At 34.2% G+C, this 13,633-nt stretch overlaps 1 protein-coding gene across 2 annotated transcripts; it reads right to left on the minus strand.

The window, feature by feature from the left end:
* Window positions 1-477: 477 nt before the first annotated feature.
* On the minus strand, window positions 478-12,003 carry UBP14 (ubiquitin-specific protease 14). 2 transcript variants are annotated; one of them, XM_022283782.2, is made up of 20 exons: window positions 11,641-12,003; window positions 10,101-10,272; window positions 9,295-9,407; window positions 8,864-9,200; window positions 8,372-8,466; window positions 7,017-7,150; window positions 6,885-6,941; window positions 6,721-6,798; window positions 6,527-6,581; window positions 6,399-6,440; window positions 6,019-6,099; window positions 4,310-4,508; window positions 4,182-4,239; window positions 3,986-4,108; window positions 3,731-3,819; window positions 3,552-3,641; window positions 2,402-2,572; window positions 2,137-2,252; window positions 1,855-1,987; window positions 478-920 (listed from the first exon to the last, which is right to left on the minus strand). In XM_022283782.2, the coding sequence occupies exons 1-20, from the start codon at window positions 11,746-11,748 to the stop codon at window positions 742-744; spliced, it is 2,430 nt and encodes an 809-aa protein (XP_022139474.1). In that variant the 5' UTR covers window positions 11,749-12,003; the 3' UTR covers window positions 478-741. The 2 variants fall into 2 exon arrangements, with proteins under 2 accessions (XP_022139474.1, XP_087976016.1); XM_088119890.1 differs by lacking the exon at window positions 6,399-6,440.
* Window positions 12,004-13,633: the final 1,630 nt, after the last annotated feature.

The following is a 13,633-nucleotide window of genomic DNA, read 5'->3' on the forward strand; positions in this document are numbered from 1 at the left end:
TCCCATCTAACTAGATTACATAAATGTTATGTTTAGACTTTAGTAGAATAAATAAAAAGAAACAGAAATATCTTTAACTACAATAACAAACTTTCGAGATTACCCAAAAGGGGGGAAACATTTTTCTTATTTATATAATTCTTACAAATTTCAGAATTGAAATTAAACTAAACAAATTATATATATATATGGAAAAAAATGAAACGACATTGCTAAACAAAATTTTTTTTAAACATTACCTTTCTAAAAATTTTAAATACTATTTTTATGTATAAATCACATTCATTCAATTTTAACACACACCACCACTATTTAAGAAAGGGGAAAAATCATGCCAGTAAAAGTAAAACCACAAGAAATTACAATTAACTTTTAGCATGATATTCGGGTCTTTTCATAGAGTGCAGCGAGATTTCTGGTTATATTTTCATATTTAGTTTCCAGAAATTTGGAAAAGCGGTGGTTAAAGAAACCATGGAAACAAATTGCGAACAAATTTACTGTGGGAGAAAAGGGAGGCAGCCAGCCAACATTGAATGACATTCATTACACAGCAATGAAATAAGTCCCAACAAGACACTTTTCTTTCCAAATTTTGCATCAGAAATATCGCATCACCACAAAACGATCATAGCGGTGAAGCGGTTGAATCTGAAATATGATTTTCCCATTTCTCCTCAGCTCTCGTCATCTTACCATATTTTGGGTGAATTCTCAACTGCTTATGACGAAATTGGTTTGTCACTCTTTCAGCCTCTCGAAGAAATACAAATATCCCATGTCCTTAGGCGGGTTAACAGAAACCCCAACCTTGTCGTCGTTGAAAATAACCCATCTACCATCTTTGAAGATGTGAGCAACATAGTGACCACATTGAGTAGACGTCCCAATGTGGCTTATTATTCCCATCAGTTTATATCCTGCAAAAACCAATCATTAGGATTTCGTACTAACAAAATCTAGAAACTTCAAACTCGCATCAATATTTAACAGAAAATACTTGGCTCCTTAACGAAATCTTTTCTTCACCACATTAAATGTTTGACAACTAAGAGAGATAAATGCAAAAATAAACATTTTTTTCAAAAATAAAACGAGTTGGCAATTTTTCAGTAGTGGTGAAGATATTGATCAGAAGTAAAGTCGAAAGAAGCTGGGTGAGAACACGTGTCTGAAGCACTCTGAGAAAAGTAATAAATTTTTTTACAGGTGTCATTCAATTGACCTAGAAATAAAAATCGGTTAACCAATAAAGGAAATTCTTTTACTAGATGATAATATTCAAAGCCATGTATAGGGTAATATGATAAACTGGCATAAAGGACAAATATTTCAACGAGGGGAAAGGATATACTTGGATTTAATACATACAGCTAAACAGGCCTATATAAGTCAAGGCTATTTCAAACCACCAATGCTTTAATCAACCAGACGGCTTCTGTTTAAAGAGTAGTAATTACATGTCATTTAAAGCCTCATTTAATGATGTGTTAGTTACCGTTATTTATTGTTTTTTAGACAAGTTTTTTTACTTACTGTTTTAGACTGAACACTCTAATATTTTAGAAAAAATCTGAAAAAAAAAAAACTATTAAACAAATTTTAGAAGCAAAAACGTGTCCCCAACACTATAAGTTCTAGATTTCGATGAAAAAGAAACTTTTTTAATAATCAATGAAATTTCTCATTCTCTCTCCCTTTCCCATTTAAATCCTTCATTAAATTTCGGATTTTTTTTGAAATTGTGTAAATTTTCCATCAAAGTTGAGAACCCAAGGATTTATCAAAGTAATAAAAAAACTGGAAAATTCATCAACAGAAGAAAAAATATTATCAAGAGAGTTAGTAACTAACTCTCTCCACCATCGGGTAGCCCAGCGTCGAGGTTAGCAGGTGTGCTTGATGTAGTGCCATCCGAACAGTCTGATGATATAGAAGCTTCAGGATTGTTAAATATCCAATCTGTCGCTTTCTCGATGTCACCGCCCTGTAACCAAAGATGCATGGAGAATCAAAACGCATGCTTTTCTTTTCTTTTCCATTTTGGGTGTTTTGACTCCTTTACTCTTCACCCTCTTCTAAGTGTATATGATATATGAATAAGGTAAGGGAGCGGGTACAGGAAAATAAGCTTACAGATGCCTTTAGGGCCTTCCTCGCAATTGCTTCTTGAAAACCAAATTGAAGCAACATGTCAACTTTTGTTTGGTCAACAACAAAATCGGCCTTCTGGGAGATCGGATCATTTATATCTACCAGGAAAAAAAGAAAAAGGATAGCGAATATTTATTGCAATGACACCTTAAAACATGGGCGCTGAAACAATAAAAAGCAGCTAAGAACATAAACAGAAACTCGAGAAGAGGAGTCTGTGCATCAGGACAATATTATTTAAAAATACCTGGATCATCAATGTGAAGAAGTAACCAATTCATAGCCTCTTCAACTCCATCGTTCGAGGTATTAATGGCAGCTTTCTGACAGTGAAGATGGTTAAATCCCATCGACACAAGCTGAGAAACAATATCCTCGTTGGCTGAAGGTTTATTTGACTGAAACTCATTCTCCGGACCTGACAATGACGACAAAATAAGGGCTAATATATCATATTATCATGTAGAGAAAACAATATAGAAACCCAAGAAAATTTGAGTTCATAACCTTAAGAAGATATAGACGCTGCAACATTATATTCCATAAATTAGAATAATGAAAGACAGAGACACAATATCAAAACATTCCATGTGTTTCAATCAATATTTTCATATATAATAAATTTAATTGATAGTTAAGGTTTAGGTATATAACTTTATATTTTAAATGCTATATTCTGCAGATGTAAATATCAAATATTATATTACGGAACACAAGATTCTTTAACAAGGATTAGAAAACAAAGTCAACTTCCCACCAAATGAGTAAAACAAGCCATCCGCACAAAAAAGCTCATACATCAAACATCATTATCCATATCTTCACGAGCGCGGTTTTTCTTTTTATTCGGTTGTTCTTTTTTCTTTTTAGTAGTTTTTATCATCTACTTTTGTTGCGGTCTTTTACTCTTTAATTTATTTTATTCCTTTTTTTACCCCTAATTGTGGTGCATGGTATTTTAAGGTTTTTTTTTAGTTTCTTTAAAACAGATTCTGCAATTATAAATTGGAAAATAATGTTTTCTTACATTTTAATTCATTATCTATACTATAATGTGGTAAACATATCCCCCAGATACCTGTCGCACATATACTAAAGTAGAAAACAAACTCTTCCAATCATGTGCCTCGTGCAACGTCCATGTTGAATATGTTCCCAACATAAATGATTGAAATAGTGTTCCAATCCAAGGAGCGCACACACAAACACATACATACACAATCTACATAATTAAAGAAATAACTGAAATACAGCAGTATCTACATCAAATAAATAAATAATTGAAACGTGTATTCCTAAGTTAAACGAACATGAGATATAAACTGTGAACTTATCTAAGTGCCGAATAGATAGTAGAGACTGAAAGAGAGTAGAAAGACCAATAAGAATCCACTTACCAGCCTCGGGCAAAAGCTCTTCCCCTGCCTGGGGTCCTTTACTACGCATTTGACTGAGATCGATGATGTCAGGGACATCAATATAGACATCTAAGTGATATAAAATAAAGTTAAAACATAAGAGACAGAAAGACCACGTAAGAGAGAACAAGAAAATCAAGAAAGGTGCAGAAAAGCACCTAGTTTTTTGGGCACCCAACCCTCCCCCATTACAAATTTTCGCATGTGCAAGACCAGGTAGTCCGGGAAGGAAGTTAATCTTGCAGTCCTGTAGAGTTATAGAGCAGGGAAAATGGAAATAATAACTCAACTTCTGTCCATTGGCAACTAAAAACTTTTGGTTACAGGTACTGAATGCACAAACTTATAAAATAAAATAGTGGAATCTGACTTTTTTTTTTTATTACAATCTGAGAAAAATGAAGAATGCTTACTTTGTTGCTGTAGTCTTAGCTTGCAACGCAGTGCTGTAAAAATCATGAATCTCCTCTGGAGATGAAAAGCTAGCAAGGCATGCTTCTAGAGGCACTCTAGGTCGCACAATTTCATCGCTACCTCTGTTAAACCCATTATTCTTAGTAACAGACAATCGATGTGAAATGGTAAAAACATAAACAAATTCCCACTTACAGTTCCTTCCCTTCTGAGATCTGTTGTGCCTTGAGCTTCTGAAAGGCTTCAACTTCATCTGATAATTCAAACAATTATGTCATTTGGTGATGGATGCTTCTACCAAAGTAATGGCTAAACTATCTTACCTTTATTAGTAGCTTCATGTAATGGGATGTTCAATGAGAGAATGTAATCGTGCCGTCTATTATAAGCAACTTTTCCAGAGGAGCACACAATACGATCCTCAATACCAAATTTGAAGCTTCTTGCAGGATCACTTCCAGAACTCCCAGAATTCAGTCGCTCAACTTGGTCAACAAAATGCAGGAAGAATTCCAAGGCATCCTATACAAATTTCATTCACTTTTAACTAAAATAGACTAGTGGCTTTCGTGTGCAAAACTAGATACATGCGAGATGAAATGGTCTTCTTAACAACGGCTACTTTTTTTCCCATCAGGCACAGTTTAAAAAAACATCTTTCACTAGAACAATGGATTATGGTCCTCCAGAGAAAACTTAAAAGATGTCATAATTTACAACAGCAAAATAACTAGATTATAAAAAAATTAATAAAAAAAATAAAAACCTAAAGATTAAATAATGAGAAAATAAATGAATAGCCGATACATACTTCCTCCAACACTGAGTCAACCCTAAAGCTCCACCCAATATACGTCCAGGCTTTTGCAAAAGGATTAATGGAATATAATCCATGATCTCCAAGTTCCAAAGGTCTTCCAATGTTTCTAACACTCACGTACCCCTTGCAAAGGACTCATTGCATTTCTACCATGGCGACCCTTATCACACCTTTCCACATTTACCCTAAAGTTCGTTGCCCAAATCTTCCCTCCCATACAGCATATCCGCCTCTTCTTTGTTCCTACATTTCAGCAACACCTTGTTCACAAAGAAAGGATTAATAATGCAAATACGCCCTGCGAACTCCTTTAAAAGCTTCTTCCGTATCAACCAACCTTGTTGGGATCAAGGTACAGTCCCAAGGAAACATTGACCTCACCATTATCTCATGCTCACTTCTTTACTCCTCTGTATCATTCTAACCAGAAGTTTTGCTTCTTTCCCAAAACAATCTCCAATGTTTTCTGATCTTTCCTCATTAAACTAGATTTTAATTTCAAGGTTTGCTCATTTAAAGCGTTTGCCACCTCCACTCCATATACAATTGGAAACGGTTCTCCTTTCTCAACATATTGAATAAATACTACCTCAAGAAACCTTCCAACATATTGAAAGAATCCCAATCGAAACAGTTTTTCTCCCAAAGTAACAATGAGCTCCTTGCCTCAATTATTATTCACTTCCATGATCTCCTGAAACAATCAACTTTTTTGTGCTTAAGATTCTCTGTACATAAACTCAGACATCCCAACTTATTAAAAGAACAATGAACTGTGACAGTGGAAAGAAACTACATGGACCAATTAAAGATCCACGATTTTGCGTTTTGCTCCACCTACTTGAAGGAACCAATTAGGTATTGAAGGATTAAATTTTAGCTCAATACGTACCAAGGTAATATAATGTTTATGCTCCATCATAACTCAAAAGAACCCATAGGCCAAAGCTACATGGTTGGTTGAGGAAACTCTAGGAGGAACGGTGAAACTGATGAGAAAAGTTATACCACATTTGAATTATATGTTTATTTTTTCTACCCTATATTTTGTCTACCCTATATTTTGTCTCAAACAAGTGCAATCACATCTACTGAGTAGGAATACTGACCCAAATCCATAATATACTACTTGTAAATCATTCAAATAAGCAAATCAAGTCGTTCCATTAAAAAAAAAATTGCAAAAATAATAAACGTACAGTGTGAACATACCTGCTGTCTCATAGTAGAAAATTCTGGATGGCTGGCGGCAATTACTGCTTTGAACATCCGAGGTGGTACACCTTCCTGTTTCTGTAATTGATGCACGTAAATGGGTAACAGAAGGACAAACAGAAAAAGCTTCACGAATATGTTCAAAAAACTTAAACAAACAGTACAAGAACAGAAACTGCTAATGAACAAAGTTTGATTACTTGTACATTGTACCTCAGGAACAAACATAGTATACAAAACAAAGAAATTTTCACACTTTCCAGGGATTGAAAGCAAGACAAAAGATGCAGCCACTATCAACATTAAGAAACTATGTGATCTAATTTCAGGTTTTAGTACAAGAACAATAAAATAATTTGGGCTTGTCCAAAACTTACTGCATCTATTGCTGAGGAAGAAGAATTCATCTTTTCACATTTCTACAGGACAGATCAGAAAACGTAAATTAACTAATAGCAGAAATAATTGATATAGAGGGCTCGCTTAATTTTCTTTAGCTCCTTACCTCTGGTGAAGGAACAGAATATTTTCCAGATAGCAAACCATGGGCCAGCTTTGTTCTGTAAGAATAAATAGGTAACTCGCATAAGTATATCATCATCATCCCCCCTCCCCCCTTCTCTCGGTTACCTCTTAAATAAAAAGAGAGAAGGAAAACGTAAGGCAGTATTAAAAGCATAAAATTCCGTAGCCACTTACAGCTGCATGTTAAGGTCAACAGTTGGATCTGCAGGTGCAGTTTCAAAAGCCGATTTTAAACTTTGTTTCATGTAGTATCTGAAAACATGGCCGGGGTGATAAACTTGAGAAAGAACGTACAACGTGAATCACTGAAAATAAAACTGTTTAGATTTTACAAAGACCTTTCATAGAATGAACACGTTGAAAGCACAACTTGCATTGTCGCTGCCAAGTAGCAGCTGCAAGAAGAAAAAAAATTGTGAGCCAAGAAAAATATAGAAACGTCAGTTTAATGAACAGTGACAAATCAATACCTGTTTCCTAAATTAACAAGCCCTGTGTAACCTGGTCCAAAAACTGGTTCAACTTCCTGTCCACTTTCTTGTATCCGATTCCAATCAAAATTAGTATTTTGGTCGAGCTCTCTTTCAGCAGTGGTCATTTCAGTCTGGAAATGAACAAAAAGGAAGCTGTTTTCAACAAGATTGGGCAGCATGGACATGGAAGGTAAATCTATAGGTGCATAACTTAGTGCTTTAAAATGCTTCCACAAGAATCCAAATGATGGCCAGAGGAGAAGCAAGTTCGGGAAGTAAAAATATAGGTGCAATTTCAATATTTTTTTTTAAATAATCAAGTATTTTTCAAGATCTTAATGCTTTACAACATATAACAAGTCAAATCCCACTAACGAGTTTCACGCCACTCCAATAAAAAATAATAGAAAAAGAAGAAACAAGCAAGCAAACAACAACAATAAAATAATGTTTACAATAAAGGTTCAATGTGATTTCCATGACCACCCACAACAGAGAGCTAGACAAGATAGAGGGTATGTCAAGGTAGAGGAACAAGAATGTTGTAATTCATTGAAGAGAACTCAATTCTTACACTATTTTTTGTTTCAAAATTCCAACACATTTGAGACTCTTTTGCTCTGGGAAGATGGGCATCCAATGGAAATTTGCATCCTAAGATACCTAATAGAGACTAGGTCAATCAATCCGACTTCCACAAACTTACCCTCAAAAAGATTAGGTGAAATGCCCTTAGAATAAAGCTCATAGCCATTACAAGTAAAGGTGGATCAAACATCAGAGCGACAATGCCCGTTTTGGGTGAGACTTTCAATTGACAATCACCTTCCATCATCATTATCCAAAGATTTTGGACTTTAGTCCTCACACTCCCCCGTCCCCACCCCCCTCTCACTCCCTTGATGTCCTTGTCATGCTCTGCGGATCCCTTTAGCCTTTTCTCAATGTATCTTCAACACCTCTCTCTTCTGTTCAATTTTCATTGGGGAAAAAATTACAACTTAATTTGAAATTTCCACTCCGGAGATGTTCTCTCCTCCAAGTATAAAATATTTCTATTACATAATTGCATTAGATATTAAAAACAAAGTTTTCCTTGTTTCAGATGGCAAAACAATAAAAGAAATGGAAAATTGTTTATGAGATTTTACCCATAACAAGGTGCAAAATTGTGGATCCATTGCCACATTGAAGGAGAACATATAAACAACCACATCAAGAATTATGCACCACGAATAGAGTTGACACCACAACAAATAATTTTAACCCAAACTAAAAATATCTATTTCCACATATAAGCCCCCTGCAAAATTAAACAAGTTTCTCAAGCATTCTGTGAGAGAACATCTAACCTTCTGTAAGGATGAAAAGTCAATGCCAAAGAAGGCAAGATGTTGTCCAAGAATTGGGTCCAAGACACTGTCATCCTCTGGATAAGAGTAAACATCTGAGCTGCCACGAGACATTGCCCATAATTAAAATTCAAAGCATGTATAAACTGATAGAAGATGAAAAGTGGAATTTCTTTGAAATTCTCAATCATAAGGGAACATGATCATAAATTACATGTAACATGTTACATGCCTCAACTAAGTCTTATAGGACGCTGCAATATTTCACCTCAACAAGATTGTAGGATATCGAAAATATGGCCATCATGGTTTGAATCATGATCTCAATAGCCTCTAAGTTCACAACTTGAGCTTTTGTTTGTAAAGCCAGATATAAAAGTTATATATTTTCAAACTAATTTAGATTAATGATTTAATTCTCATTAAAAAGTGAACGAATCGATCAAGACGAGTATAAGGTGATATTTTCAACTTTATCAAGCAAAACGTTACCTGCTGCTTCAAGGTCAGCTGTGATTGTCCCTAGCTTAACAGCAAGAGGATAGCCTGTCTCTTTGTAATGCTCAACAGCATGGTTGTTACCCCCTGTTCCATCCCAATTTCTTCTTCCACAAAGGATCATTCCATCAGTTAGATTGAGCCAAAGATTCTCAGTTCTATCACATTTCACACACTTCCATCCAGAAGGAGGAACTATAACACCATTGTCAATCTGCTGCAGATTCATCGCATATGAACTAATCTGCTTCTTATCAGCTGTCCATGCTGCAAGTTGCTCTTTTCGCTCAGCGCCCTCAGCCAATAAGATGGCATCAACTGCCAACCTTACCTGCAATTGTAGTATAAGCCATGGCTAAAAATATTTTTGAAAAAAATAGTTTTCTGCTCCAGATTACAGATAGGGGTGGGGTAAGGACTTTCACCTTCTCTGGCAGCTCCACAGAAGGAAATGGAAGAGTTGCATAACTAGGCAGTATCACTATATTGTAAGTTTCATCGTATTCGGACTCATTGTTACCAAAGCCACCATCAACTCCTGGAGAAAATTAATAATAAGGGTCGCAAGGCTGAAAATATTCCCAAATTAGAGAAGCTACTACGAAAGTTTCATAAGATACACTATTGGTGGTGTGTGGTAACAGTATTATTTCAGCAATAGTAATACATGTCATAAACTAAAATAAACACTTTATTGTCATTACTACTCACAAGAACAAAACTTTGGTATTAACTGACGAGAGCAGAGTGCCGAAATAAATTGAATCAATGTCTAAACCAAAATAAGTTTCACTACAGAAATTGAATTCCAAAATCAGGAACATCTCAATTATACTATAATCGCTTAAACAAGTAAGCGAATAAACTAGATATTCTGTACTGAAGCCTTACACAGATAGAGGAACAATCGTCTTGTAGCAGATGAGTACCAAAAATATTTAAAAAGGAATGCGAATGTCAACTGTAAGAAGCAGTAAAAATTTGTAGAATGAAAAAACCAACACTTGGAACTGGGATGAGCAAACAGTTCCTGTAGCACAAAGATTATAATGTTATGTTCGTTTCAATATCATGCTTCACTAAGCCACCTTATATGCATACACCTTGATGATATTTGGAAAAGGCAAAATACAAAAAGCATAAAAATGTCTTTGTACCTCAATCAGACAAGAAGAAGACAGATTAAATGAAATTACTCGTAGCAAAGCATACAACATTGTGGTAAGAATACCTATAGCTAAGAGAGTAGGTTTCTTTGAAGGTCTATCTTCAGGAACCAACTTCTTTGTTTGCTTTATGTGCAAATACACAGGATTTCCAGTCCTTTCGTAGTTCCAAACTACATAATCCTTCCCAAATGCTAGAAATGTATTCAAGTCAACGAACAAACCCCCTTCTGATCTCTGAAACTCAGGAAAAAAAATTAATTAACTAATTAAAATTAAAAGATTAAGAAAGACAGCATCATAAGACAAAGGCGTAGAAAAAGAGCTCCCATAAACAGAGTGTAGGATATTGTAAAAACACACAGAAAGAAAAGAATGTTCTTGCTGTATGCAGATGAAGGCATAAAAGAGCCACTGGAGGCAATGAAGCTGAATGTCACTGGCAGAAGAGAGATTATGGAATATGTATAACAATAATTTTGTACAAGAGTTCCTAATTTTTTTTATAATGATACTTCTGTACTAGTTACTTGAGTCCTTAATTTTCGGTCAGCTCATTTTGAAAATAGAAGTTCAGATTTCAGAAAACTATATATTCAATAATTTCATTACATAATTGACAGATAAAAATTTGCAATCACAGGTGTATTTGAGGAACTGAATTTTATTGAATGCTAGATAACACCCCAAGAAGAGTAAACGCCATGCCAGCATAACACTTTCTAAAAGATTGGATAAGGGCACAGAAGGTACGCACGCATGTATTCTCTCAGTTATTTGTACATTTCGACACATTTTATTGATTTTATGATTAAAAGTTCATAGTTCATAGTCCTAATTATGATCCTGTATTCAATGCACATTACAAAAGAAGAGATGAAGCTCGCTACATGTTTCCAATGATACAACATTTTGTAATAGAATTTATAAAGAAATTTAGAATTGAATAAGCAAATTTGCAAGTAACCTAATGTTTTATAAGAGACTTCAAATTTATAATTAAATCTCCTACAATTATATTTTTAAAAATAGTTTAATGTCTTCTACGTCAAAATTCATTATCTATATCCACCGACTTTTCTTGTTATGTCCAAGCGAAGAAATGAACTATGTGTATATTTATGCAAGATTATTACATCGCTTAAACTAGAGCATCTATCTCACAGTAGACCATCAAGAATGACATAAAAGAAATGCAGTCATGGACAGTTAAATGAAATGAACGTAACAGGAGGATGTGGCAACGATGCTACGAGATAGAAGAAGAAATAGCAGACATTAGACAGTGGCGGTCTAATAAATTACACTTCGACGAAGGTATTGATGAACTCGACTTCAATACGACTGTAATCTAAATGTTCAAACGAAATGACGGCACAGATAGTGAGAATTCGCAATACTTGTTAACATTTCTTCAGAGCAAAGAGGAAATTGACCACACGAAGTTCTCAAGCAAGAACTCAACGAATACAGAGCTCCTTACTACTAAACCACTGTAACTCCAGCACAGAGGAGAAATCCATAAGAAAGATTCAAGAAACCACAAGAACAACCACAATAGCATGCAAAATTTGGCGGAAACATCCAAGGAGGAGGAGAAATTACCGGAGTGTCGAAGGAGAGGCAGCATTCCTGCTTAAAGATGCGATTGGTAGGCTCCGGAATCCGAACACGCGATAGATTGGATCGAAGCAAGTCCATTTTGTCGGTCATCTGAGCGAATTTGGAAGAAGCTGCGAAACAAATATGGAGGATTGGGAGAGAAAGAAAGAGAGAGAATCTATTGCGTTTTCGTTTTGCTTGCCCTAAGCTGAAAGAAAGCAACTGAATAGCCTCTTGCTCTCACAGCGAGTAATCAGGAGAAATGATGAGGAACGAAGCTTTTTATATACTGCGCGAATTTTCCATTTTTCCATTTTTCCTCGTCTCCTCGTTTTCGTTTCTTATTCTTCTACTCCCAAGTGAGTAAGGGGAGACGGCTACACGCAACAACGCAAGCATTGCAAAATAAAAGAATAAATTAAATAAATTATTTTCTTTAAAATTTTGTCTCGTTGCACGTAAAATTTTAGTACAACAACTGGTCACAGCCTCGTAATTAGTTTGAGATATTGGTAAATTACGCTGTGTCGAAATTTATGTTTAATCTTTGTGATTTTAAAAGTTTCATAATTCATATTTAGTTTCAATTTGATTTTTATAATTTCGATCTAGTTTTAATTTAGCCTCGACAATTTAGTTCTATAGAATACTCAAATTTCACAAATTGTCTTGGTTTGCTGTTAAAATGATAATGATTTTTCAGGTGGCAAATTAAGTAATTGTGTGGATTAATATTTAATTAAGGTATTAAAAATATAAATGAGATGGGTGAGATTTTTCAGTGAGTAAATTAAAATTCATGGGTGGTTGTGAGATTTAATCGAATGATGCAGATCAAATTGAAATTTTTGAAACAACATAAATCAACTACTTTTTAATAAGAAACATATCTTTTTAAGTACCAATAGCATATTGACCTATAATACTGTTAAGACTTTGAAAAAAGAATGAGGATTAACCAATTTATTTTAATTTGGTACGGTAATTTTATTGCTCTTTAGTTCGTAGTTTTTCTTTTAGTACTTTAATTCTTTGTTTTTTACACATTATCATTATTTTATTTGTTGGTAATTACCTATCAAAATAATTTTGAAAATTTTAGCTATATTTATTGGCAACTAAATCTTAAATTTAGTTAATATTTTAACGGTGTTTTTAAAATTCAAACGATTGATAAATAATTTTTTAAATAAAATTGTGTAAATAAGTTCATTGTTAGACGCGACGTTTGTCAACTACTCTCGTAGCACTTACAGCTAACCAAATGTGTCAGTACTTTGATGTGACCATTGAATTGTAGTTGGTCAAGTGAGATAGGAAAACGCACAATAGATGAATCAAACCACATTGAATAGTTATTTTTTTTAATTTAAAAATAAATAAATATCAATTTAACACCATGTTATTCATTTGAGGTAAAATTAATTATCCACACGTGAACGCTCTAGCCAGTTTGGAGTCACAAAAAAGGAAAATCAACTCATACATATTAGTCAACCTGATCAACTGTTGAGCAGGGAAGGATGATAAAGCTCCATACCTGTGGATACTGAATGATGTCAACAACTTTCGACTTGTTTTGTTAACTTGAGATTGAATTGCTCTATTTTGTACTTTTAAATGTTATTTTGAAGCACTCATAAGACCCATCTTTTGGACAATATCACAGTAAAAAAAAAACACTCGAACTATTTTAAGTACTTTTGATATTTTTTTAAAAATGAATTTTACATTACTCTCATACATTATGATTCGAGCCATTAATACTTTCAAGGGCAACAATGATCGTGCAAAATAAACACTACTCGAACTGGACAAATCCTCTAAATAATACTTTAAAATGTTTTCAGAACTTATAAAGTCCTTTTTTTTTAAATAATTAAACACCGTTAAAGTTTGAAGAAATATTTTTAATCGATTCAAAAAACAATCACAAACTCATGGTAAGAATTAGGATTAAAAAACAAAAAATGAAAAGTTATACACATTTTGTTTT

Source organism: Momordica charantia, assembly GCF_013281855.1.
Source record: "Momordica charantia cultivar OHB3-1 chromosome 11 unlocalized genomic scaffold, Mcharantia_2.0 BLBB01000011.1, whole genome shotgun sequence".
Classification (NCBI taxonomy): Eukaryota; Viridiplantae; Streptophyta; class Magnoliopsida; order Cucurbitales; family Cucurbitaceae; genus Momordica; species Momordica charantia.